Raw genomic sequence first — 22,189 nt, 5'->3', positions numbered from 1 at the left:
GCCAGCAGAGCAGCAAACATTGCTGGGTCTGGACCCGCTGCTGGCTGTGGCTCCCCCGCCTCCGAGCTGCTTCCTGAAGTGGCCGGGCGGGACCCGCTTTGGGCTTCTGAAGCAACAGTCACCTCACGGAGGAACCTCTTTTTGGAATGCGGGAGAAACATAAATACTGAAGTATTTCTGTCAAGAAAGAAGCTTGCATCGTTGACACCTGGACATCATCCTCAAACTGGGATGAACCTAATTTTGAACCAACACGCTGAAAACCGCGCTTTAAATGGTCTTCTGGTACTCATTTATTCGCGACGCCCAGCTCCTCCAAGCAGCCCCGCCAGCCTCCCGCCTCCCCACCCCTCCATCACCCACCCGCCTGGGGCGGCGTGGGCCGGCGCCGACGGGCGAGAGGGCGCACCCCGGGGGCCGCGGCCCCCCACCGCCGCCCGGCGCCCCCCCTCCCGGGCCGGCACGGCGCGCGACACAGCCGTTGGGCCGGGCGGGTCGGGGGTTCGCGCGGGCAGGGAGCGGCGGGGGCGCCCCACGGACAGGCACGCGCCCGCCCGTCCTCCCGCTGTTCCTAACGGCCAGAGAGGAGCGGCCGCGCTGAGGAGAAAGCGCCGTTCTCCCGTTAGAATCGCGCCCTAGGGTCCCTTCTCCCCGTCCCCCCCCGTCCCCCCCGCTTCTTTTTCTTTTTTTTGTTTTTCTTAAGGAGTGGGCGTGAGGGAATCGGGGCCGTGCGAGCTGCGAAGCAGCAGTACCAGCTGCATCTGGGGAGCCGCCTGCGTGAGGCAGCGGGAGCAGACGTGATTACTTCAGAATTTATTTAAGGACTGGTGGAAACCACTGCAGCGGCTTCCAGGGGAAGTCCCCACCGAGGAGGAGCGCGCCGAGCCCAGCAGCGCCCGTAGCGACTCCCCCCGCCTCCACCCCCGCCTCTGCCGCGCCCGCCGCCGCCCGCCCTGCGGCGGGGCCGCCCGCCCGGGCTTCGGCCAGGGGGAGCGGGACGCTGGCCCGCGCCCGGCGTATGCAAGTGCGTAATATTAATTACACGCCTAGACTATTCAGATTAGAGCACATTTTGCCACTGCTTTGTCACGGTCGGATTACAGCAGATGATACGTTTTATTACACTGTACATTCGATTAGATGAGGCGTACCGGCGTTTGCCTGAACTCGCCACATGCCAGAATGCAGCAGTTCGCGCTCGTACCGCGCTCAGTACAGGCATCACCGAGCAATCGGCCCGGCCAGGGCTGGGGCAGCGCAGCGGCCGGCGGCCCGTGGCGGGGGCTGGCGGCGGCGCCCCCGGGGCGGGGGCGGGGGGCGCAGGCCGGTGCGCGGTGTGCGGCGTGGCGCACGTGCCGTGGGTGACCTGCCGGGGCTGTCCCCGCTCCCAGTGCCGCGACGCCGGCGCCACGGCTTCTCTCTGTACCGCCGAGATCAAGCTCTACACGGTGTCTGGCCAGCCTGTAGGTTCCTTTCTGTAAAGCAGAAAACCGCGTTCGGTTTTCATCACGCAGACAGTCGTTCGTGCGTGTGGACTTCAGTCACGCACAGTACCGCACTTAGCTTGGCAGGTATTGAAGAACCAGAGATGCCAGATATCGCTCAGTTAAGTTCAAAAAAAAGATGGGAAATAAAGGAAGGATGCTTTTGCCCTGGCCACTCCCCCCTGTAATCGCTTGCCTCCAGCTGCAAAGATGCTGTTGCTGGAAAGGGGCTGCTGGAGCTTTAAGAGCCGTCCCCCCCCCCCTCCTGCTCCCAACAATGGTCTGAACCGAGCTCTGCTTCCCAAAGCAAAATTTGTAATATGCCATTTTCCCATGGATGCTTCTCCTCTTGGCTGCTGACGAAGTGACCGAAGAAAATGCTGAGGTGCCACGCAGCCAGTCTTGCCGGAGGACGGGTGCAGGGGCTTGGGGTTTCTGGGAGCAACGCCTGTGTCACCATTGCTAGGAAGACGGTCCAGGAGGGCTCGGCTGTGTGAGTCCCCGCTCGAAGCCGGTGGAGACTGCGGTTGTTATTGATCAAGTGAAAGAGCAGACGCCGAAATAAAAGCCACTAGGTACTGAACGTTCTGAGTTAGACATTCCCTTCTTAGCTCCGATACCCTCTGGGAGGTGAGGTGCAAATGCAAAATCTTGCTGTCTGCCTCTTGCTGTAGTACTTGTGTGGTATTTAAATGCATTTCTGTAATGGGAGTTGGGGAATTTCAGACTAAAAGATGTGAAACCAACTTCTTTTTTTTTGGTGCGGTTGAGAGAGATACGAGGCTGGAGGGATGACATAAAGAATAATAGTTGAAATGAGTGCTTTTTTTATGGTACTGTGTTGATCACTGCTCCTGTGTGGAAGGAGTGCAGGATGCTTCTGTTAAAGGTGATATCATAGTTTAGAGGAGACTGGCAGGTAAGGAGTTAACTAGGAGGAGGAATATGCATGTAATGCAACTCAGACAATAGGAAGGATTTTCCTTATGGAATTACACTGTGCTGCCTAAAGAACAATCTTGCCGAGAACATCTGAGAAGACATAATTGCAGTAAGAAATTATTTTATCAGCCACCGTATCTATTTAACGAGGGGGGGGGGGGGAGAAGCTTGTAGATGCAAAATATCTGGAATGATCCAATGAAATGAGTTTTCAAGCTGATGTCACTGTGGACAGGCTAGAACGTATGGTAGTTAGATTTCTACTTCTTTTTCTGCAGCAAAATTACAAGTAACTTGAAATGACTCCTCAACCTTGGTGTGCAAACTAAACATCTGAGTATACAGAAAACACGCTTTTAAAACCAGTTATGGACAGAAAGGTGAGGGAATGAAATTAGATTCACATCTAAGGTGGTAGCCTTCAAGGTGAGCAAAATGAATGCTTGTCCAAGAGCCTTTGTCAGGCAAAAGCCAAGTAGTATTCAGTCTTCTCCTTCCCAGAGCTTGCCCAAGTGAAAGAAGTCCAGCTGGTAAATTTTTCCCAGGCTACATGAGATCATAGAGGTGTTTGTTACAACGTTCACTTAAAAAAAAAAAAAAAAAAAAAATTCCAAGTCTCTTGGACAATTGAAGTAACAGGCAATGTCAAATAGGGTGGGGTCCAATGAGAAGATGAAAACTTTTTTCATTTTCCACCTTTATAGGATAAGTACTACAGAAATTTCAAGTAGTTTTAGAAAAAGTCAGTATTGAGGATGCATGCACTTTTACACCTGGTCCATACATGGTTATCAGCTTCTGTAGATAGAAGGTAATATATGAGAATTGCTATCAATGTAGTTGTTAATGGAGTAGCTGCAGAAAAGGAGATTTATATAACACTTAACCAAGGGTGGGCATATCCTGTGCTGTTTGTTGCAGTTTTTGTGCATTCACTCATCTGGATGCAGAATTTCAAATTGAGCTAATACTGAGTTTACTCTTGATGGAGACATAGTGCAGCTAATGCTATAGATTTGCTGTGACATTTTTTCATACAACCTGAAAAATCTTTAATGCAATGACAATGAACCACATTCTTACCCTCTCTCATAGAACTGATCACTTCAAACAGTTGTTGCATTTTGCCAGGTCAATGTTGTGTGGTTAGAGGAGAAACCTGTTCATGATTTCTCGCAGTACTGTAGCGCTGGTCAAGTCACATCCTGCATGCTCCCTAGTCATGTGTAACATACATTTGTGATTTTTATGCTCCTGTTCGGAGGTAGTGAAATGATAGGATGTTGATAGCTTGCCTATGTTAGTGACTTTTCCAACCATTTACACTGATAACAAACACACTGAAGTCCATGGTAGAATTTCCGTGAATTTATGCAGTCGTTGGATTAGGCTCCATGCAAATGATTGGAGAAAACACTGAACTAGGAACCAATCAACCTGGAATATATTTTGCAGTAGATGGTGTGGCAGATACACAGTGGACAAGGAGAAGAACTTTAATGTGGTGCTTCACAGGCTGCCATTGTGTATGGCTATGATACCTGAGCACCTCAGGTCTAGAGCCACTATTAAAATAAGTGCTTATGCTTTGTTTCAAATTGGAAGACTTCTAAAGTTATTACATTGCCTAAAAGTCTTTTTCTAGGGAGCATGTATGTGCTATGTGGATTTTAAGGGAAGCAGTAATTTGTTAGTATCCTGCTTTTTCTTCAGAACCTCTGAGAGGGTTTGGGATAGTTGCAAGATGCTACGCAAGTTCAGTATTCATTGCATTCTATGAAATTTTTGGGTACTTCATGTGCTCCCTGAGCAAGGGAATTGCTCATGTCTGCTCCATGGCTCCTTATGAATCTAAGAAACAGTGTGTATTAACAGTAAAATGTTGGTGACCTAAAGTAAAATGTATTTCATTGAGGGATTGATTTAGTTACATTCAGAATACTGGGTAAAGTGGTAAACTTTTTACTGCAGAGATACTAAGTTCAATATCAATGGAGCTTTTGTTTTTAAAGAAAGGGAAACATTAAAAACTTATTCTTGTTGACTTAGATCAGTCAAGCACAGCTTTAATTAAGATATATTTTATAGGGCAAGTCAGCCTTTTTCTGGCAAGGGAACACTTTTTTTTTTCTTTGAATAAAGAGGTATATAATACATGTTTCGGTATTAAGCGTATGTCACCTTGTTAAACGATTTCCTTCCACTCCTTCCTCTTTTTTTCAGTCCTGGCTGTATGAGAAGTATTGCACAGAATAATGTACTTGAGGGTTTATTCTGTTATCATGGACTTCTGTGGTCTTGAAGATACGGGACAGAATTGTTTAATCTACCACTAGCAGTTACTAACACCCACTGAAAGAAATTCCAGCTCCTGGATGGCTGTGTCCCCTCATATATAACTCAGCATGCCTGCTGTCATCATCTGATAGGGTGAGATGGCAGCCGCTTAGTAGTGGGTTACTTCTTTTGTAGTTATATGACCTGTTCTTCACTTAACCCTGAGGACCAGCATGGTTAATGGTCTTCATTATCTGTTCCCTCTCTACTTCCATTCATCCCCTAACTCCTTTTCTAATTCAGTTTTCTGGGGGCAACAGCCTGCAGTTCTCCTCTAGTGGCACAAAGAGCTGCTTGCTGTGCTAGGTGCCTGGTTGGGCACCACTGCTATAATTTAGGATTTGAGGTACCAAATTAGGAGACTAAAGGTACCAAATTAGGAGACCAAGCTGAATGCCTGAAGTACTCCTCCTTCATCTTTTCCTCCTTATTTCGTGTGTCCAGACGCTTGGTAAAGAAGTGCTTAGTAAACTACTTCAGTGGGAATTGACTCAGTGTCTGCAAAGCTTACTCCTGATAGCTGGTTACAGATTTCTGAGTATACTCAATTCAACACCATGTGTCTTTCTTTTCAGAAGAAAGCAAGCCTGTGTTTCCTGTGTTTCTTGGTTCTTCGGTTTAATCGAGGGTTAGATTGTTTGATTGATTTATTGAATGTTTTTGAGAGGATGATGTTAAGAAAGCTTTTTTTTTTTCCTGATGAGAATACGGTGTAGTCAGATTTTTATTTCTCATTAATGGCATAGTCAGAAAACTTCCTAAATGTACCAAGCACCTTATTCCTTTATGTATTTTGTAAATATTGTCCTGGTAACAGATTATGACCTTGAACAGGAACAACTTCAACATTGGAATTCTGGGCAAAAATATTTATTTATATTTATTGTCTCTTCCCTTTAGATTCTAGAAGGAGCATATACCACTTAACTACTGCCATACTGTATATATGTGTTCCCCTGCCAAGCTACACTTCAATAGCTTTTCAATCTTTATTCTAGAACCAGTTTTTCATTATTTCCTTTACTGTGATTCACTGGGTAGGTGGAAAAATACAAAGCATTGAAATCTTTCTTCCAACCTTTCTTTAGTTTAAGCAAATTGATAGGTGAGTAAAACCAAAATGTGAGGCCATACAAGTTGCATTACAAGACTTCTCAAACTTTTAAATTTAAAATGTTCTGAGACATGGCATTTTATCATCCAATATAATAGTTTATTTTTGTGTGTTTATTTTCTGACAAAGTATAGTTTCCTACATTTCCAAAAATAGGCACAGAGTTTTGTTGAAATTTGATTGTCTAAAAAGTACGTGTTCATTTCTCATCCTCATGTGGTTATGGTTGGTTTTTTTCATGTCACTCAGAGATTAGGAGTTTTACTGTAAATAGCAATATCTGAAAATGTGGCTATACTTGTAAACCCTTACAACTGAAGTTTATTTTTTATTTTTTAATGACAGTTTTCTTTACTTGGAAGACTTTGACAAAAGTGTATAGATCCCCAAATTCTCCACAAGGCAGGCCATCCCAATTAAATATTTTTTAAAATTTTTTATGAATGCAATGAGATGAGCCACAATGTGGGGTTTTCTGGGTTTTATTATTATTATTGTTATTTATTTGTTTCAAATTTTTCTCCAGTCTTATTTAAATGTATATTAAATTTCAGAATCTCTCTGGTGAATGAGTGAATTCTTTGAATGTAAAGCTTTCTCCAGGCACATGGAATTATTGAGTATGGAAGGGACCTTTGGAGGTCATCTGTGCCAAACCCTTGCCCCGTGCTGGGCCACCTGCAACGTAAGATCAGATTACTCAGTGCAGGTTTGGAAAATAAAAAGAATATTCAGTGATCACTGTAAATTTCTGAAGTTTAAGGCAGATATTTATAGACTCCAGTTTTGGTTATATTTTTTCACATTACCTGAAAATTACAAGACATGTTACATTGCAGTTAACAATTATGGCAATAAAATTCAAACTTTCTGTTGTAAACCTCAAGGAAGGGATTTTGGTGCTTCATGCACATTGTTGTCTTCACTCATCTTTCCTCTGCTGTTACTGTCAGCTCTGAATTCTTCCCCCCTAATAGGACTCATCAAAGTTATGTGACTGTAATTGCCTTGTAGGAGATGATAGGAATGTATTGATTAGTGAAAGGAATACTACCCTGGGATAACTAAAATCTTAATATAGGAGCTGGCACATGCAGACTGAATTCAGAGATTAAAATATATGCACAGACTCAATGAACATATTGTTGCATCTGACTTTCCATGTGCACATGGAGTTGAATGAGGAACTAACAGCTTATTACACTGTATAAAACAAATTGAGAAGAGTAGAGGGCTGGAAAACTCCCATCCTGATTGTTGATCTTTTGGGGCTGACTCTGGTTATATAGTTATATGCGGCCAGTTTTATGGCAGGGCAGCAGAATTTCAAAGCATTGGCTGATACAAACAATTAGAAAATATGGAATATCCAAATATCAGTTTATGACTGTATTTGGTCTACCCGATAGTTTTGGTTTAGAAGATCAAGTCCTATGAGCCTAACCAGTCTTTGAAGCAGTAAGAATGAAAGGCAAAAAGGAAGTTTAGAAATGTCCATTATTTAACCTGCTGAGGTCTGTTCCAGGTAGAATTGATACCTACATGAATTAGTAAGAACTGTGTACTTGAGGCAAATACTTGCCATATATGCATGCATCTGTTATTGCTGTATAGAATGCATCTGACCTGTCTATATGAAAACTGATTCATGCATATATAATGAAATGTATCTGAGATGTATCAAAAGTTCTGCACACTCACAGATCAGCCACAAAAATGCATGTGGCATGGTAGGTCTAAAATGTAATAGAAGTGGGCCTGCCATTAGCCTTATTCTGAGCCTTTAAGAACTGCAGCATTGAATGTGGCTGTGTCTTCCCTATAAATACAATTGAAAAAGCCATGTATTTTTCACAGAAAGAATGACTAATTCTGGCTATTTTACAAGAGAGATCACTTTCAGTGTCTAATGGTTGAAATCCTTCCTGTATAAAATATACTTTCACTTAACACCGATTTATGGTCTGTGGTTAGTGAGGCAAGAGTAGGTAGTTACAGTAATTCCTTCTGATTTCAGTGTATGAAATAGTTGATAATATTATATAAGGTTAACAGTTGGACTTGATGGTGTTAAAGGTCTTTTCCAACCTCACTGATTCTCTGCTTCTATGAAACCAGAGTAAAAATTGTTGGGGTTTCGGCATTTTTTTAATCACCAAAATTTGGTTTAAAATTCAAGGTTACATAGAAGGAAAATCAGAAGTTGCTCTCTTTCCCTGTTGGAAATTTAAAAATGTGATTAAAATTACTCAGGTTATGACCACATTAGCAAACAGATCTAACTGTTCATAGCAATACTATTTTATGTTTTAATATGAACCCCTCAGTTTGTTACCATCTGCATTGTGTTGGTGTGGTTCTCTATGTGCTTTTGGTGTGTACAAACTGAATTCCTTTCACCTGTATCTAAACTGGAAGCTTACTTTAAATCTAATGTCCTGACCCCATGTATGAACACCATTATCATGTGGTTAACCAAAGGTTGTCTAACACGTGCACACACCTTCAGAAGGCTCTGGAAACTTCAAGACCTTGTAACTCCCTGACATTATTAATTTCCTATATAAAGATCCAGCCGCATATGTGCACTCTATTTGTCGTCAGCTGCCAGTCTTCCACTACTAAATTGTGATCAGGCCGTTTGCTGACAATCTTCCTTTACTTTTGTTGGTTTGAACTCCTCTCTGTGCTTTACCTACCTTAGCTTTTGTTGCAGACTCTCATGATGAACGTCCCTTTTTTCCTTTTTTCTTCCTTTTAAAATTCATCAGATATTCTCATATTTTGATTCCTTCCTGCTGTCAAGCAGAAAATTCATAAAGGTTGCAATAAGGTCCTGGGGAAGTGGCTTTATTCTTGAACATGTGCTGGAAGAAGGCCAGCATTTCTTGGGAACAGTCTTAAATGGTGGCAGCCTCAGGACATTGAAAGCATCCCATCTGCTGGCAGGTATAAGAGTGATAAATGCCAGATAAAATTTAAAAAAAGGAAAAAAAAAAAAGAATGCTTTTGTAAAGGCAAGAAGACACAAATCATAGTAAATCAGAACAGCATGACATATGTGTCTTTCACAAAATGCTATAAGAAATTTTTCTTTGGGAGCCCCACAGCAAACCTGCAGTTGTTTGAAATTTTGTTCCTTTTTTCTGGGTTGATGAACTAGGAACACCCTGAGAAATCGAGCTCGCTTCAGAATTGTTTCGGGGTTCTTGTTGTTGGCTCCCTCAAAAGATCCATGTGAGGACATGGCCCAGGATTCCGTTTTTCCCTGCTCCTCACTCTTGCAGGTATCAGTGCATCCCTTTCTGGCATGCTCTCCCAGCATTTCTGATCTAGTTTAGGGTAGCATACTGCTTTTCTATATTCACCTCCAGCTGAGGGTGGGAAAGGGAGAGGATGCCTGTGGTTTCAGTGGAATCATGGCATTGATCTCTGAACTGCTGGAAAGCAAGGTACATCATCAGTCTGACTGCAAGAACTGCTGTACCTTCTAAAGGTTCTCCTGGGGTTGTGAGCTATAGCAGAAAACTTCCAAACAGCAACTGCCTACAGCAGGAACTCCTCACCCATTCCCTGCCTTCTCTGAGGTCTTACTCACAGCCCAAGTTTGTTACTTGTGCCGTGTTGGGATAATGTAGCCCAGGCTTTCAAAATAAGCATGCTGCATGGACCACTTCCCTCCCAGAATGCAGCAGCTTAGAGGGAGCAGATGTGGTAATACTGCCATGAACATTCAACTCATGGATTCCATTGCTGCCCCACAACCACCTATATCTATGGCTTCCCACATCCCCATAATGACTACAGAGGAGATTTTCTATCTAGTTTGGATACAAAGTGCTAAGGTAGCAACAGCTCTCTGCACAGAGGTTTCCTTACTTGTTCCTGCACGCACACCACCAGCATGTGTCAAAAATTGCACCACTCTCACTCTGCCGCTTCCTGTGAGCAGTAGTAGTGTCTGCTGTGCTGTTCAGAACATAAACTTGATCTGCATGTGCAGGACATTGGAGGTAATTGGTTGAATGATGCAGGTTCACCCATGAGAATCCCCTGGGGCAAGAGGCATGCCTCATGAAATCATGAAATGTTGATGATCATGAAGCAGGAAAGGTTCAGTGACAATCTGAATTGTTTTCTTTGGTCTTGGAGAATGGTTCTTGGAGAACCTTGGTCTCTGGCCACCTGCTGCATACTGAAAAGTTAGGATTAAATTCAGCAAGTGGCAGATGGGCTTGGATGTTTTAGTTATGCCTTTGCTCACTGTGAACTTGACCATCCCAAACTGGTTAGCCATGAGTGGGGTCTGGGTGGAGACACTCAACAGAGCGATGTCCACTTCCCAAGTGAAACGTACTCCCACATTGTCGGAGATTCGTGGAGGCAGGACAGTGGCTCCCTCTGCTGGTAGTCCCACATCTCAAGATACCTGCGGACTCTGGACAAAGCAGTTAGATAAGCAAGAACTCCCCCAAAACTGTTCTGTCTTTGCAGGGAAATTGAAGTGTAGGAGGATGGGTGCTCATTTGCTCATTTATTCAAACTGTCTTTCTGCTGATGCAGCTGCAGTTTAGTTACTCCCCATCTGTGGTGCCTCACAGTACACACTGGCCATATTCACAAGAGGAGGTGGTAGGTACCATGAAGGTCTTGCACCATGAAGTGGTGCAAATGCATTTAAACTTGAAGTTTTTCATGGTGATGGAGGCACTGATGTATTAACATCATCTCAGTAAGAAAGGACAATGTAGTGCTTCCTAGTGAAGCCTACAATTTAGGAGGGACAAAGGTTTCTGGAATAGAAAGTTTTGAACCTCATGAGTAATAGAAATATGCAGCATCAGCTCGGATAATCCTGAGTAAATAAACCTGACCTAAATATATTTGAGATGTGAGGATCTTCTCTGTATCACTTCAAACTATTAACTGCTTCTCTTGCACCTAATTAATTAAATGGATAATAGCCAGAAGTAACCTTTACTTTGCCTCCAGTCTAGAAACTTTAGAAACAGGATCAAGACCTACCTGAAACCTCAGTAATGAAGCTATTGCCTGTGAAGGCTATGCAGAAGTAGCTGATAATTCACACTGAAATACCAGTGTTTGGTGCCAACTTTGCTAGTTACCACATCTGCTAAAAAAGTTAAAATTAAGGATACTAAGTTCTGCCTGAACATTCAGAATACGATCAAGGCCAGCTAATCTTAGTGAAGCTATGTAATTTTCTCAGTAAATCTTAGCAGCAAGCAGTGTTAGCACAAGGATTTCTTGTGACTTAGTGATAGTAGGAGGAGTTGGTTTAAATGAATTAAGTACAGGTGCCTTATCTCTTTTGTTCCCTGGTGTATGTCCTGTCTTTAAGTTACATTCTGTAACAGCTAGATCTTCTGTTTTTCATAAATTCCACTTTTACAAGTTTCATTTCCCTACTTTGGAAAGCAGCCCAGATTTATGACTATGTAGAGCTAATCCGTAATAGTATTGAGACTGAAATGGTGAGAATGTTACCTGATGCCGCCTTGGGCATAGTGATCACAAAATGATAGAGTTTATGATTCTGGAGAAGTAAGGAGAGAAGATCAGCAGGACTGCTACCTTGGACTTCTGGAGGGCAGTTTGGCTTGTTTAGGAGCCTGGTTGGCAGAGTCCCTTGGGAGGTAGCCCTGAAGGGCAAAGGAGTCCAGGAAGGCTGGACATTCTTCAAGAAGGGAATCTTAAAGGTGCAGGAGCAGGATGTCCCTATGTGCTGAGAGATGAGCCAGTGGGGAAGAATGGCAGCCTGGCTGAATAGAGAGCTTTGCCTGGAACTCTGGAAAGAAAGGAGAGTTTATGACCTTTGGAAGAAGGAGCAGGCAACTCAGGAGGACTATAAGGATGTCATGAGGTTATGGAAGGATAAAATTGGAAGGGCCAGAGCCCACCTAGAACTTAATCTGGCTACTGCCATAAAAGACAATAGAAATGTCTCTATAAATTCATTAGCAACAGAAGGAGGGCTAAAGAGTATCTCTATCCTTTATTGGATACGGGGAAACACAGTGAAAAAGGATGAGGAAAAGGCTGAGGTACTTAATACATTCTTTGCCTCAGTCTTTAATAGTAAGACCAGTTGTTGTCTGGGTACAGAGCCCCTTGAGCTGGAAGACAAGGATGGGTAGCAGGATGAAACCCGCATAGTCAAGGGGGCCAGTCAGCGACCTGCAACACCAGTTAGACACACACAAGTCTATGGGGCCAGATGGGATCCACCCAAGTGTACTACTGAGGGACCTGGAAGAAGTGCTCACCAAACCACTTCTAGTCATTTATCAGGAGTCCTGTCTTAACTGGGGAGGTCTCAGTTGACTGGAAATTAGCAAATGTGATGTCTGTCTACAAGAAGGGCTGGAAGAAGGTTCTGGGGAACTACATGCTTGTCAGTCTGACCTCAGTGCTGGGGAAGGTTATGGAGTGATCATCCTAAATGCCATCACATGGCATGTACAGGACAATCAGGCCCAGTCATCATGGGTTTATGAAAGGCAGGTCCTGCTTGACAAACCTGATCTCATTCTCTTGCAAGGTGATCTTAATGGATGAGGGAAAGGCTGAGGATGTGTCTACCTAAACTTCAGTAAAGCCTTTGACTCTGTTTCCCACAGCATTCTCCTGGAGAAACTGGCCACTCATGGCTTGGGTGGGCGTACTCTTTGCTGGGTAAAGAACTGGCTGCACGTCGAGCCCAAAGGGTGGTGGTGAATGGAGTTACATCCAACTGGCGGCACAAACAAGTGGTGTTCCCCAGGGCTCAATATTGGGGCCAGCTCTGTTTATATGTCTCTATCAGTAATCTGGATGAGGGTACTGAGTGCACCCTCAGTAAGTTTGCAGATGACACCAAGTTGGGTGGGAGTGTTGATCTGCTTGAGGGTGTGAAGGCTCTTCAGAGGGGTCTGGACAGGCTGGATCAGCGAGCCTAGGCCAGTTGTATGAGGTTCAGCAAGGCAAAGTGCTGGGTCCTGCTCTTGGGTCGCAACCCTGTGCAACACTACAGGCTTGGGGAAGGGTGGCTGGAAAGCTGCCTGGTGGAAAAGGACCTTGGCGTGTTGGCTGACAGCTGACTGAATATGAGCTGGCAGTGTGCCCAGGTGGCCAAGAAGACCAACGTGATCCTGGCTTGTATCTGAAACCGTGTGACCAGCAGGACTTGGGAAGTGATTCCTCCCCCATACTTGGCACTGGTGAGGCCGCACCTCAAATAGTGTGTTCAGTTTTGGGCCTCTCACTACAAGAAGGACATTGAGGTGCTAGAGCGTGTGCAAAGAAGAGCAACGAAACTGGTGAAGGGTCTATAGAACAAGCCCTATGAGGCATGGCTGAGGGAACTGGGATTGTTTAGTTTGGAGAAAAGGAGGCTCAGGAAGGACCTTATTGCTCTCTACAGCTGCCTGAAAGGAGGTTTAGCAAGATGGGGGTAGGTCTCTTCTCCTAAGTAACAAGAATAGGACAAGAGGAGATGGCCTGAACTTGTGCCAGGGGAGGTTTAGACTGGGTATTAGTTCACTGGAACAGTTGTCAAGCATTGGAACAGGCTGCCCAGGGATGTGGTTGAGTCACCATTTAAAATATGTGTGGATGTGGCACCTAGAGACATGGTTTAGTGGTGGACTTGGCAATGGCAGGTTAACGGTTGGACCCGATGATCTTAAGGTCTTTTCCAACCTAAACTACTCTATGATCCTGTGATTCTATGATGGCACTCTCAACAGTGCAAGTGTGTCAACCACATGTGTTGTAGACAGAGTTCATGTCTGGAAGGTCCACAACAAACTCCTAAGTAAAATATTTTTAACTTCCAGTAGATGAACCAAAAGCACCTTGATCCCACTTGTTGAGACAAAAGGCTTTCAATAGTTACTACAAGAACAGAATTTCCAGAAATTAACTCTTAATTATTTATAAAGTTGTCTGCTGTACTTCTAGTCATACTAGAAAGACAATTTCTGATTCTTTGGGTGACTGTCATTGGGTAGATATCATCTATTATTAACACAGTCTTTTTATTTTTTAAAAAAAGTCTGAGCTTTGAGATCTGTCATGTCTTTGGTTGTTTTTTTGGATTTTTTTTTTTCCCATCTGCTGGACCCAGTATTTCACAGCATAAGCTTCTCCACATGCACGAACTGAGATTTAGAGATTTATGTAAGAAGCTTTATAATCAAAGAATTTGACTAGATATTATTTACTCTTCTCATGACTTCTTTTAGGAAACCACAGTGATTCTTTCCCTGGTAATTCAGTTTGCACAAGATATCACAGGGATGGTAATTAGAAGAGAGTTTCTAGTTCTTGACCTCTTACTAAACGAGCTCACTGGAGAATAATTTCCCCTGAGGGTGGGAATAACTAAACAGAAAAATAGATTAACCTGGTATTGTTAAGGCAGTATGATACTGGATCAATGGTTAGCCTGAGCTGTACTGTAGAAATGCCTAGAGCAGGAAAAAATCTGGCAATTAATGGCAGCTATTGGTGTCAATACCAACAATTCAACAATGACATTAAGTAAGAGAGGGGAGAAAATCAGTGATAAAGGAGAGTACAATTGCAGAGGAGGTATTTGCTGTCATTTTAAGAGAGCATTTTTTGCAAAGCTGTTAATTTAAAATATTCTTTTACCTGCCATCTCCTTCCAGGCATTCTTCTCTCACTTTGGGAAGCACATTCAGTCTTTACTGTGTGGAATTAGTCACTGTATTTAATCCCTCTCTATCGACCATCTGATTAACATTCAAAGCACAAAGTTGAAAGAGGGAACAATGCAATAATCTACTACTGTGTCCATGTGACAGTTAATTCCTCTTATGAAGTCCCCTCAAACATTTTTCTACTGAAGAGCTTTTCCTTGATTTGTGTTTTTTTTTAAAGAAATGATGTGTGAAGTGATGCCAACGATAAACGAGGACACCCCGATGAGTCAACGGGGGTCCCAAAGCAGCGGCTCGGACTCGGATTCTCACTTTGAGCAGCTGATGGTGAACATGCTGGATGAAAGGGACCGTCTCCTTGATACTCTTCGGGAGACACAGGAAAGCTTGTCACTTGCACAGCAACGCCTACAGGATGTCATCTACGACAGAGACTCCCTCCAGCGACAGCTTAACTCAGCACTGCCTCAGGTATGCAATTTATCAAGATTTTTTTTTAGGTTCACCAGTTTTCTGCTTAATGTCACTTACTTTAACCCTAATCAGTATTTATTCCTTGAGGCCCAAATTCTGCTCCCATTGAGGTCAGCTGCAGATCTCCTATCAGTTTAATAGTAACCTGGTTTGACCTTTCGGGGACCTGTCTTCTCTTAAAAGTTAAGAGTAGGAGTAATGCTGTTGACTTCAAGGAGAGCAAGATGAAGGCCTGTAGCTACTGGTTCTTTTGGCTGTTGCTCTAGCATTTACAACAGATGAGGGATCATTTAAATTAAAGATCTAATGGTGGCAATGAAGAAAAAAGAATGAGGATGTGTCCTGCAGACTCTATTCCAGATATGAGTTTCTAACTAGCGTTGCAACAAATAAAACTAGCTTATGTAGGTTAAATAAGGTACTACACAAAACCACAAACACAACTGATTATTTTAAAATAATTATATAAATGTCATTATCTAAAATTACCTTGGTATTTTTTAGGAATTGCAAAAATAATTACTTCAGTTAAAATAATAATATTATATTAATTTCAAAATTATATATCAACATAACATTATTTTTCAATATACCAGAACTAAAAGCAAAGAAACATCTTAGTTCAGTCTGAATATCTGTCCAAAGGTTTGAAACATACCATGGTTCACAATGCAGTTTTTCTCCATGTTATTTTCTTTATGTTTCCCAGTTGTCACATACTAGAGAATTTGATTGTAGCCATGAGGGCCTGGATGTGCTTGCCTAAGCAAAGTTGTATACCTATTAGACAGTGATTAGAGAGGAAGGAAGAGAGATTGAGCCGTGTGGTGTGAATAAGGAGGTGGTACGAACGGATGAATCGAATGAATGAGAAAGTTCTTAAAGACAGAAAAGGAAAAAGGCACCCACTGAAGCAGGGACCAGAAGCAGCTGCGCTAACCCCAGCAGGTTATTGGAATATCTTGGGGTAGGGCTTAAAAAGAGAGACTGAATCATTTGAAGAATAGCATTAGCAGCTTCAGTATTAGCTCCAGGCAATAAAAATGACTACACTTGGCTCAGGTCAAACAAAAAGGAGTAGTTATGATTTTGATATACAGTAAAATCAGGGGTTCTTTTTGTTTTTCTCAAGTGTGTGGGCAGTTGAACTTCTTTTCCAGTGGTGTCTCTTTGTAGAAGCGTGTAAAACAATAAGTGAAAGACAGCATAAATCATTTCTTCAAGGACTTACTGCTAGAAATCTGAAGAAGAGAGGAAGTTCTGCATCTGTGAACCCATATTCGGTGTGCCGCTTGGTACAGAGGCACTCTCCACTCAGCCCACATTGAAGTATTTCTGTTGAGCACTAGCAGGTGTCTAAGCTGTAATGTTTCTTTGTGTCATGTAAGGAAAACTCCTGCTAAAATGCAGAAGACTAGCTAAGGAAAATAATATTCAGCATAAATGTGATACAGAGTCTAAAAGAAACAGAAATTCCAAGGAACTGGATATTTTAATCTTTATTTTTTGTGGTAAATGTGGGTGGTTTATGTTTTTGAATGAAAGTCAGTAAACCCCCTAAAAGTAATTAATCTGTAAGGTGAACACATTGCACTGCCATGTAGCATTACGAATGTGAATTTCAGGTGGTGTTCATCCATATGACATCTGAGTGGAGATGTAAGTTTCCTGTGTGAGAAACTGTGTGACACACTGCTTACACTTTAAAGCAGAACCAGATTTTTTTCCCTTCAATTAGGTTGTCTAGATCTTCATGTAAGTAATTAAATTCTGTAGTAACTTTTTTATATTTGTATATAAGTACAGAACACTGGCCTAGTAGTATAACATTCTGGTAATACAGACTTCCAAGAAAGTAACTTCCATATGACTACCATACTATTTAGCTTCCTATCTGTACTTGAGATATTCTACATAGTACTTTTATCATTGTCTTTTTTGCTTATGGTTTCATGAATGGCAAGTTTACATTGCTATCTGCCTAACATAGCCCTATGACAAAATGCTACCCAGTACTTTTACCGTGAAGAGGAAGAATTCTGTGTTGAATCGATTTAAGAGAATACACGAATGTATGAGAACTACATGATAATTTTTAGTTACAATATGACGTCTAATGAGTCTTACTTTATCAAAATATGATGGTTTTTAGCTCTGAATTTCTTGAGTAGTTTTCAAAATTAAATTATTTCTTAGCATTTGCATAGTGCTTTGCATATAGAAAGTGTGTATTGACACAGTTATATTCCAAAGCTTTTTTGTTAGGATGTTGTTTTTATTTATTGTCTTAAACAGTTAAAAATATGATCTGGAAAAATCATTGCACTTTTCATAAATAGAATCTGAACAAAAAGAAACTGCTTGAAAACTGGAGTAATGAATGAGCCATTGAAAAATCTTGCCTGATTTGAAATAGGAAACAATTAATAACCTTAAATATGAAGCTTGAGCTATTAGTTATGCTGTTACAGCTACAGCTGTTAATGCTGTAGCCAAAATGCAAAGTAAGACTGTAAATGGCTCTGAAGTTTTTATGCTGATCTATACTGCAGCAGAAAATTGTTCAGTTAACTACATCTTTCAGATTTGACTTACAGATAGTTGTCTTGCTAACTGCTTCCACTGAAGTAATTTTTCTTTCTGTTAGATAAGCAGTCTTAACTTTATGAACATCTGTGTTTAACTGAACAGCTATGTTTAAGGAAACAAGGAAAAAGTGAGCAGGCAATCACAGACCAGTTAGCATATAATAATAAGAGAAGACATCAAAACTTATTTTGGAGAAAAAACTAGTAATAAGTCAAAAAGTTAAAAATACAAAAAGGGCTCACCAAAATTATCTTTATACAGAAAAACTCAACAGTACTCTTTGGTACCAGAATGGTTAAACAAGGGAACTATGATATTGCTAAAATAGACACCTTTTGAAGTGGCCCCATTTAAATTACTAGTAGATGTGAAGCTAGGAAGAAAAAGTAAGATAATTGATAAGGTGAGCAATAAAAGTGAGGGAAAATTTTTACTTACAGTAGACATTGACAGGATGAAGGAGGCTAGTAGTAGCAGTTGATTAAGAATGTGTTTTGAGATCAATTTTTGTTAATTTTGGCACAAGAAGGAGAAGCATGCTAGTGGAAATTTTGGACAACACAAGTGTTGAACAGTCAATTAAGGAAATGAATGTGATAGTACACAAGAACAAAAGTAACAGGTGGGATGATATTGCATGGTGCAAAGATGAGGGCCCTACATCTATCATTTAATAACAAAAATTTATGTTCTGACGTTTTAGGTAGCAGTAGTAGAGAGGAAAAAATTATGTTCATATATGCTTATACATGTTATACAACATGTTGTAGGCAGCCAATGGTGTGTATCATTCTGAAATATATTATGTAAGAGATTTCTATTAGATGTAGATAAGTATTAATGCAGTTAAACCAAGGGGTAGTTTGAACCTTATTGTCTGGGTTTTGGCTCAGTAGTGATTAAGAGTCAACATCAAGCTGGAAGAGATTCAGAAAAAGACTGCTAGAGAAAAAAGACAGTAACGCCTTTTGCATGAAAAGACAAATTGAAGTTTCTTACTTCTGGGCAAAACTGAGTTGAGAGGCAATATGAGTAATTTCATAAATTTTCTTGGAGAGGCAGGAAGATGGAGCAACTAGGTAAACATGAAATAAATGGTTTAAGCCAAAAATAATGTTGATGGAGGAGAAAATGAATGTAGAATGCCATGAATAAAGATACATCATTCATCAGAAGTTCTTGAATTATCAAGGAATGACATTCAGAATCCATCTTTCTGAGACAAAAACAGGGTGAAAACTCCAAACTGTTTTCAAGATGGCATTGGTGTGAAAGACATTATATATCATAGTACCTTTGGTTAACCTCTGAACTTGACCCAGAACACCCCTTCCTGTTCTTTATTTCAGACTCACAGTGGTGAGATTCTACTTTGTGTGGGATCATTCATGCAAAGAATGAAACACGAGACTGAATAGTTTTACTGAAACTATGAGAATTATGTGACAGTAAAGTTGAGAAGTGTTCTGTGTGTGGTAATAGGTCTTCTGATATTAAGAATCTGGTTCACAAGTAGTCTTGTTTATTCTTTCCAAAGCTGCCTTTTGACAGTGGAAACCTCTAAGGAAAGTGTATTTGGGTCTGCACTGCATGTTCCCTTAGAACAGGAGTTTATTGTATTTAGGTCGTGACTCTTGAGTCCAGCAAAAAAATAATAATTGCTGAATACAGTACAACTCTACTCTAATGGTGAAACATAGGAACTAAATACTTAGCATTATGGTTTTATTTTATTGGAGTAAAATTAGGTCTTTTACTGTAGCATAAAAAAGTGCTCTGCTAAAAAGGTTAGTAAATGTAGTTAGAAACTAACTCCTGTGTTAAGTGGTAGAAAGAGGAAAATGTTCAGTTACCACTTTCTGAAGCACATTTCATCATAATCTTTTCTAAGCTGGATTGTCTAGGAAGTCACCTATATTAGTTGCCTTGTAAACAAACACTGAAAAAATGCAATTTATGTCATTGTAAGACTTACAACAATCATAGGAATTACAATAATTATAAATGTACTCTGATAAACAACACTGAACTAGGCTTGTTTAATGGTTGTTTTATTGTATCTTTTAGTCTTTCAAAAATAAGTTTCAAGGTATGGGAGATGCTGAGGTATTATTTTTATGAAGATGTTCATAGGTCATCACTCTCTAGTCAATTATGTGTGTTTTGTTCATTAATAATGTACTTTCTCAGTGATTTACTTGGAAACTAATCTAATATTCACAGAATCACAGAATGGTTGAGGTTGGAAGAGACCTCTGGAGGTCACCTTGTCCAACCCTTCTGCTCCAGCAGGGTTACTAAGAACAGGCTGCCCAGCACTGTGTCCAGATGTCTTTTGAGTATCTCTGAAGGTAGACTCCATGACCCCTCTGGGCAACCTGTGTCAGTTTTACTCACCCTTAGAGTAAAAAGTGTTTCCTGATGTTCAGGAGGAACCTCCTGTGTTTCAGTTTGTGCTCATTGCCTCTTGAATATTACATTACTGGAAACGGGCATAACAGGCCTCTAGCTGTGCATGATGATAAAGCAGAACGAGTTTGCAAGCACTTTAAAAGACTTTAAGATGCTAAAATGGATCCTGATGATTGTCAAAGTCAGGACAATTTCTCTGATAATTGTTAGTCTCTTTCCCCTGCCCTGCACTGGGAATTTAGCTAGACATCACTTTGCTCATTATTAAAGGATTGATGAAAATGTGTAAGATCTTTTCACTTTGAGTGAGTTACTTTCAGTTTGAATCTGGACTAGCAACAGAATTATATAATGGGTGATTCTGAGAAAATTACAAATTAAGTTTTCAAATACAGTTGTTTAATTTTCAATTTTAATGTTTATATAATTTTAATAAAAATACCAAATTCTTTTAAAGTCTTTTGAATAAAAAGAAAATATCAACACTTTTTTTACAAAATTTAAAATCAATAATACTGCCACAATTTTTTAGTTTTGTGCTTATTTCATAAAATCAGCATTTTAAAATTTTAAATGTTGCTGAAGAGTTTTTACACTTCAGAGTCCAATGAGCTTAGAGAAATGCTGTTGCAAGGCTGAAAAGCCTGTGATAATCACAATTTGTAATCAGACTTCACAAGTAAAATATTCTTCCAATTGAAAATGGTAGATAATGACCTGCATTCTTTGACTAGTTCTTTGGTATTTACAGTCATACATTAATTTTGTTCAGTCTTTAAATAAAAAATCTGGTTTTAGAGAAAATTCATAGATAATGGAAATGTCATACCATCACTAACATTGCTGTAGTTATGCTGATATTTTCAAGTGGGTAACAGATGTTGGTACATAGGTTTTGTTACTTTAAACAATACATAAAATATCTAATTCTTTATTTACCAAATCTTCCCTTCATGTGTTTTGATCTCCTTTTCTGTGCAGTTGCTGGATTTTTGTAAAGAAGGTCTAAGTTCTGAATGCACTGAGCATTTATGCTAGCAGATTTTTTTTTTTTTTCATGGCTATAACTCTTTTCATGTTCTGATGATTGGAATCTGCACCTATGCTCTGTCTTTCATGGTACAATTCATTCTGACTAATAAAGCTGTCAAAAAGTTAATAATTCAGTCTTAATCATATAGCATCTCTATAAGAAAATGGGAAAATTAAGCCCTTCAGAAAGGGCATTTCATTCTGAAAGATGGGTAGGGTGAACCTGGAAATGCTCTGGTCTTGGTTTGTTTAGATAGCTAAAGAGACATGAGGTTGATTCTTCTGTGCATGTGTATAAACCCCTAAATTTAAAGTGGACCTTTTAAAACTACAGCAGTCTAAATATGCTCTTCTTTGGTAGAGATCATAGAATAATTTATACTGAGAGGGACTATTGGAACTCAAGTGATCCAAATCCCCTGCAAAGCAGGGCTAGCTACCCAGGTCTAGAAAGAGTGTGTTAACTGAAATACATATTAATCGATTCCATAGAATCATAGAATAGTTTGCATTGGAAGGGACTTCTGAAGGTCATCTAGTCCATCTCAGACAGCATCCTTCTCAGAGAAATCGTACAGCAATAATAAACAAATCTGTTAATACTAGCTAGCAAAAAAAGGTATAACTTTTAATTTGAATAATTATTTAATAAAAAATTACAACTTTATGAAAGACCTTCTAATATTACATGTAAAATAGAACAATTGTCTTGCCTGTTTCTATGCTAGCCTCTTTAGAATTTTATTAGAAGTATCTTTAGTATGAATTTTTAGAACAGACAGGGAAATATCCAGTACCAGTTCAGAATTAGTCACACTTTTTTTTGTCTTAATAAGGAACATGGAAGGGAAGTGGCTCCAGTTTCCTTAATCTATGTTTGTTTATTTTTTTTAATTTCCCACAACTTTGAGTATATTGTCATTCCAGTGAATCACTCTGGTTACAGTTCTAATGAAGTATAAATTCTTCAAGATGTTGCAAAAATATTTTTTTTCTCTCTTAAGAAATATTATCATTAGCACTATTTGAAAATCTGTTTTTTTCTGGATATAAATAGTAGAATTTTTTGGGGTATGGGACTGCAATGCTAAAAAGAATCCTATGATGTCTGCTAGTAG

At 40.5% G+C, this 22,189-nt stretch overlaps 1 protein-coding gene across 11 annotated transcripts in view; it reads left to right on the top strand.

Annotated features, from left to right (window-relative positions):
• The first annotated feature begins 1,727 nt into the window (after positions 1 to 1,727).
• The window catches only part of PPFIA2 (PTPRF interacting protein alpha 2), a 351,100-nt gene continuing 330,638 nt past the window's right edge, over positions 1,728 to 22,189 (top strand). For 3 of the 11 annotated variants that reach the window (XM_040595904.1, XM_040595898.1, XM_040595897.1), the window contains exons 1-2: positions 1,730 to 2,059; positions 14,785 to 15,035. In XM_040595904.1, the coding sequence (XP_040451838.1) occupies positions 14,787 to 15,035 (249 nt within the window). In that variant the 5' untranslated portion in view covers positions 1,730 to 2,059; positions 14,785 to 14,786. Of the gene's footprint in view, positions 2,115 to 14,784; positions 15,036 to 22,189 lie in introns of all 11 variants that reach the window. The other 8 variants (XM_040595900.1, XM_040595896.1, XM_040595910.1 and 5 more) reach the window with 5 other exon arrangements.

Source organism: Falco naumanni, chromosome 5 (assembly GCF_017639655.2).
Source record: "Falco naumanni isolate bFalNau1 chromosome 5, bFalNau1.pat, whole genome shotgun sequence".
Taxonomy (NCBI): domain Eukaryota; kingdom Metazoa; phylum Chordata; class Aves; order Falconiformes; family Falconidae; genus Falco; species Falco naumanni.
This window is presented reverse-complemented; position numbering and strand designations above follow the sequence as displayed.